This window comes from Balaenoptera borealis, assembly GCF_965194805.1.
Source record: "Balaenoptera borealis genome assembly, chromosome: 18".
NCBI lineage: Eukaryota > Metazoa > Chordata > Mammalia > Artiodactyla > Balaenopteridae > Balaenoptera > Balaenoptera borealis.
The window spans coordinates 2,379,761-2,385,760 of record NC_138877.1 but is presented as its reverse complement, the minus strand read 5'-3'; the positions used below and the strand labels follow the sequence as shown (position 1 = coordinate 2,385,760).

The 6,000-nt window shown below is 45.5% G+C and overlaps 1 protein-coding gene across 4 annotated transcripts in view; it reads left to right on the top strand.

Moving 5' to 3' along the window:
* Window positions 1-446: 446 nt before the first annotated feature.
* ZDHHC20 (zDHHC palmitoyltransferase 20) overlaps window positions 447-6,000 on the top strand; it is a 71,076-nt gene continuing 65,522 nt past the window's right edge. The window contains exon 1 of one of the 4 annotated variants that reach the window (XM_082364972.1): window positions 447-730. In XM_082364972.1, the coding sequence (XP_082221098.1) occupies window positions 613-730 (118 nt within the window). In that variant the 5' untranslated portion in view covers window positions 447-612. The remainder of the gene's footprint in view (window positions 731-6,000) is intronic. The other 3 variants (XM_082364969.1, XM_082364970.1, XM_082364971.1) reach the window with 3 other exon arrangements.

Sequence of the window (6,000 nt, the reverse complement as noted above, 5' to 3'; positions counted from 1 at the left end):
AATCAAACTGACACACTACACGGCTTCCATCCTAAATCACACGCACCTACGGTTTCCATCTCCGAAAACGGAGGGCTTCCGCCCGAAACACGAGCAAATTATTTCAAAGCGCGGGGGTCCCAAGAGGAGAGGCACGTGGGGCCCCTGAGGCCACAGCTTGGGTGGGCGCGGTCGCCCCGCAGGGAGCCTCCCCCGGGAGCCTCAGTCCGCCCGAGCCGCGCCACGCCCGAGCCGGCCGCCAGGCGGCGCTGCGCACCGCGCCTGCGCGCTCCCTCCGCTCACTTCCGCCGCCCGCTACCCCGCCCCTTCCGCCGCCCGCCCAGCAGGCCACGCCCGTTCATGCCCCGCCCCCACGGCGCGGAGACCCCGCCCCCGGCGGCGGTCGACGCGGACGCAATGCGGGGCGGGGCGGGGCCGGGCGCGACGCGGGGCGGGGAGGGGTCGGGGCGGAGGCGGGGGCGGGGCGCCGAGCCGCGGGGAGTGCTGGAGTAGACGCTGCTGCTGCCGCTGCTGTTGCTGCTGCTGCCGCCGCCGCCGCCGCCGTCGCCGCCGCCGGGGGTCTGGCGTGCCCCGCCACCCCGGGCCGCTGGGTGCCGAGGCCGCCGGCGGAACATGGCGCCCTGCACGTTCTGGCGCTGCTGCCAGCGCACCGTGGGTTGGGTGCCGGTGCTCTTCATCACCTTCGTGGTCGTGTGGTCCTACTACGCGTACGTGGTGGAGCTGTGCGTGTGTGAGTACCGGGCGGGGCGGGGGGAGGCCCCTCGGCGCGGCCTCCGGCGCCGGGCAGGCGCGCTCGGTGGGCAGGGCGCTCCCCCGCGCCCGCCGTGTGTCCGCCCGAGCCCGGCCGCGGGGCCCGGTTCAGCCCGTGTGTTTCGGGTCGGCGTCCAGCTTCTTAGACACAATGTGCTTCTGAGGCGAGGGAGCGGCGGCCGCCGGGCCCGGCCTCTGTGTCCCGGCTGTTTGTGGAGTTGACGTTCCCTCCGCCTGGGTTCCGAGGGCGTTCTCCTCGGCCCTGGGCCCTGAGCGCGGGCGGAGGGTCGTCGCGGGGAGCCCACGCGGGGCCCGTGGTCCAGCCGCCGCTCCCCGGACCCGCCGGCCTCCTCCGCGTCGCTCGGCGTGTCTGCCGCTCCTGTCGGTCCTTGCTGGGAGCTCAGGACCAGAGGCTCCGTGCTGTCGGTAAACCCGGTCCCTTGGTCCCCCGGAATGATCTCGTCTGGGTCTACGCTGAGTCCGCAGTTTTCTAAAGGGCCCAGCAGTGTATACCTTAAGCGGAGAAAAGGCACAGGAGGTAGATGCTAATTGTCTGAATGGGAAGAAGTGGCACCACCCACTCTACTTGGAAGGGCAGAATCGGGACCCTCGGGTCAGGGCCCTGCGCTGGTACAGCTCGCGAATAAGTACTTGGTTAAAACCGAGTTCTGCACGTGGAAGAGACTGCTTTGGCTCAGAAGTTTTGAGGGTAGGTTTTTAAATGAAAATATCCACTTTTGAGAAAGTTATTTTGTACCTATAAAACATTTAATTTTCAGGGAAACTATCCCTGCAAGTAGGTCCAGAATAAATTAGTTGTGGAATACATTTCCAAATAATAATGGAGTTCATCTGTTGCATATGATTGTTTAGTTTCATCCTTTTGGATACCAAAATGTTTGCCGAAAATGTTTGCATCAATTAAAATTGACCAGATTTAGGTATTTCTTAAAGCTACTTCCAGAAAGTGGTCATGGTCATGGGAGTCTCAACAGCTTGTGATGATACTTTACCTTCTTTATTCGACTGCACCCCTCTGGCTTGCGGGATCTTAGTTCCTCCACCAGTGATGGACGCCGTGCCCCCTGAAGTGGAAGCCCAGAGTCCTAACCATTGGACTGCCAGGGAAGTCCCATACCTTATTTACTCCGAAGTGGGAATAAGATTTATTCCACCAATCTTATTTAATTCTATCAGAAGATTATTCTCTCCCTCTTCTAATTCCATAGTGGTTTTAAAGTAAAGGTTCTGAAGCTTTACTTGAAAATGTGTGTTTATGTTGAAACTGCACATTTAACCTGTAGATGGTTATCATACATATCAAAAGGTGACATCAAACACAAAGGGAGGAACTTCCCTGGCGGTCCAGTGCTTAAGACTTCACCTTCCAATACAGGGGGTGCGGGTTCCATCCCTGGTCGGGGAGCTGGGATTGGGATCCCACATGCCTTGCAGCCAAAAAACCAAAACAGAAGCAATATTGTAACAAATTCAATAAAGACTTTAAAAATGGTCCACATCAGGACTTCCCTGGTGGCGCAGTGGTTAGGAATCTGCCTACCAATGCAGGAGACACAGGTTCGAGCCCTGGTCCAGGAAGATCCCACATGCTGCGGAACAGCTAAGCCTGTGCCCACAACTGCTGAGCCTGCGCTCTAGAGCCCACGAGCCACAACTACTGAGCCATGTGCCACAAGTACTGAAGACTGTGCGCCTAGAGCCCGTGCTCCGCAACAGGAGAAGCCACCACAATGAGAAGCCCACGCGTCGCAATGAAGAGCAACCCCGCTCGCCACAACTAGAGAAAGCCCGTGCGCAGCAACGAAGACCCAACGCTGCCAAAAATAAATAAAAAATAAATAAATGTATTTAAAAAAAAAAATGGTCCACATCAAAAAAAAAAATCTTAAAAAAAAAAAAAACATGAAGGGAAAGGAACGTGCATGTGCTAGTAGGGGGGAACATTCCATCGCTCTCCCCTTTACCCCTTTCATGCCTCTGAGCATAGGTGTCTCTACAGATGAAGGGAATGAGACTGGTCCTTTGGTCGGTCACACAGCTGTTGAGTGGCTACAGGTGTGTGACCCACATCTTTCCACTCTGCATATAACGTCTCGTGAGCCAAGAGGGTCACTGGAACTGTAATTGTTCCGTTCACAATGGGGAATTGGGGCGGAGCTAAGTGGTTGCCCTCTTAGGAGATCAATTAGGCTTTAGGCCCGTCATTTAGAGATTACACCCCCAGGATTTCATTAAGTTAAAACATTCTGCAACAGTTAAGGCCCAAATGCTTGGCAGAATTTTAAAATACTCAGTGGTGACAGGTCTTACATAGGGACTGCGTTTACTGCTTCTAAGTTATCAGACATTAACTAGGGAGCGTTTGGGAGCTCTGCAGTGTCACTGGCCTACATGGTGGAGCATAAAAGCTCATTCACTCTCACATTAAAACTATCCTTTATACTACTTACGTATAATTTATGTTTGCATAAGCACAGATCATCCTACTGAGATATATCAATGTATAACTTTATAGGAGCTTTAAACTGAGTGAAGTGTGAGTTTTATTTAAAGTGCTGTTTCAATAATTTTTACAGAATTTTCTCAGTTTCTGGTGTTCTTTATCAAATTAGATGGGAGAGAATGATAATTGTATCTTTAGTTGTGTTAATTTATTTAATTCTCATAATAACAAAAGTTAAGTGATTTGTGCAGGGTCATACAACTAGTAAATGGCATAACCAGAATTGGAACTCAAGTGGTTTGGCTCCAGGGTCCATGCTTTTATATTTAACTACTGTGCAAGAGTAGTGTACTTGATTATCCAGATCTAGACACTCAGGGCAGATTTCAGTCTTATCTATAGTTATTTATATAAGGTAATTTCTTCCTGAAAGATAGTAGCTGAAGCTTCCTAAATATCTCAGATGGTAAAAATGCATGGCCCACTGTAGGACATTTGAAAAAATAAATTGTTTATGAGAGGCCCTTGTTTCAGCCTAGCCTCTATAACTTCTTAATTCTGCAATTCCATACACATACACACACATATACACATACACGTAGAAATATATATAATCAGCAATTCCTATTACTGGTAGGAGTAATATTGAGGATAAAGTTGAGTAAGAAGTAATGCATCTGAGATGGCCATCTCACAGGGGTGAAAAGCGGAGAAGTAACGATGGAGTAATTAGTAATATTGGTCCTTGATTTTAAATTAAACTGAAATTCTTCATTTTTTTCCTCAAGGCTAATATTCAGACATATGAGTTTAGTTATGGGTGGATTGACCAACTTTTCCAGCTTGGTGAAGCTGGTTATTGTTGGGGAAAGTGCTAATACAGTTTCCTAGGATTTTCTCAGGTCGTTTGGAGCTGTTAGTAGTAGATGTGTGCCTCTTATTTGGCATTTAGATGATCTGAGACCTTAAAGAGATTTTAGAGATGATCTAATTCAATCCCTTTATTTTACTTCTGAGAAAACTATTACTTGGAAGAGCTGTATGGTTTGTCCAAGGATGGATATGCCTTTTATCTTTTCTCAGAGAGGATATGTAGGATAGAACGGTAACCTCTGAATCTATGTATCTAATAATTCCTATGTCTCCTGATAGTTTCTTCAGATTTGGAAAGAGACAAGATGAATAGCTTAAACATCAACCTTGAGCACACTGTCTTGACACAGTTGACTCCAGTGTATTTTATTGATTTCAAAAGAAGCAGCTTTTGATTTCACTTATTTTTCTCTATTGTTTTTCTGTTTTCTATTTCACTGATTTCTTGTCTGATATTATTTCCCTTTCTCGTTTACTTTGGGATTAACTTGCTCTTTTTCTAGTTTCTCAATATGCAAATTGAACTAATTGATTTGAGCCCTTTTTTAAGTGTTTACTCCTATATATCTACCCCAAATACTGCTTTATTCACATCCCGTGAATGTTGATATATTGTATTTTCATTTAAATTCAATTAAAATTATTTTCTAATTTCATTTTTCATTTCACTTTTGACCCATAGGTTATTTTATAAATGTGCTATTTAGTTTGCAGTTACTTGGGGATTTTTCAGATCTCTTTTTGTTACTGATTTCAAATGTAATTCCATGTGGTCAGAGAACATACCTTTATGACTTGTCCTTTAAAACGTATTCAGCCTTGTTTTATGGCCCAGAATGTGGTCTGTCTTTGAAGCGTTCCATGTGCATTTGAGAAAAATGTATTCTGTATTCAGCAGTGTATTTTGTTGTTTGTTGTTGGGTATTCTGTTATGTCATAATGCTCCATAAATGTCAGTTAAGGCAGGTTGGTTGATAGTGTTCGAATCTTATGTGTTCTTGCTGATTTTCTATTTGTTTTATCAGTTAATTACTCAGAGAGGTATAACAATAATTGGATTTGTCTCTTTCTCCTAGTAGTTCTCTCAGTTTTTGCTTCATGTATTTTGCAGCTCCGTAATTAGGTACATAAAATGTTTAGGATTGTTGTGTCCTCTTCATGAATTGACCCTTTATCATTATGAAGTGACTTTCTTATCCCTGGTGATATTGTTTGCTTTGAAATCTACTTTGGCAGATATTAACATGTCCACTAGTCTTTCTTTTGATAAGTATTAGCATGATATGTCCTTTTACTTTCACCTGTTTAATCTTTATATTTAAAGTGCATTTCTTGTGAGCAGCATATAGTTGGGTCTTGCTTTTTTAATCCAGTCTGAAAATATCTGCCCTTTCTTTTCTTTTTTTAAATTGAGCTTTAATTGACATACAACATTCATTTCAGGTGTCCAGCATGATGAGTCAGTATATGTATGTGTTGCAAAATGATCACCACAGGAAGATCAGTTAGCATCCGTCACCACACATAGTTGCAAAGTTCTTTCCTTGTGATGCGAACTTTTAAAATTTGCTCTCTTAGCAACTCTCAAATACAACGATAGTCACCGTGCTGTACCATCTCTGCCTTTTAATTGGCCTGTTTTGACCATTTGCATTTAACGTGATTGTTGATGTGGGTAACTTTAAGTCTTATCATTTGCTTTTTAAAAAATCTGTCCTGTCCTTTTTTCCCTTTTCCTCCTCGTCCTGCCTTCTTTTGAATTAATCAATTTTCAAAAGATTTTAAATTATTTTGTATGATTCTGTTTTCTCTCCTTTGTTGGCTTATTAGCTGTAACTCTGTTATTTTAGTGGTTGCTTTAAGGTTTATAGCATACATATTTAATTTATCATAATCTACCTTCCACTGATATA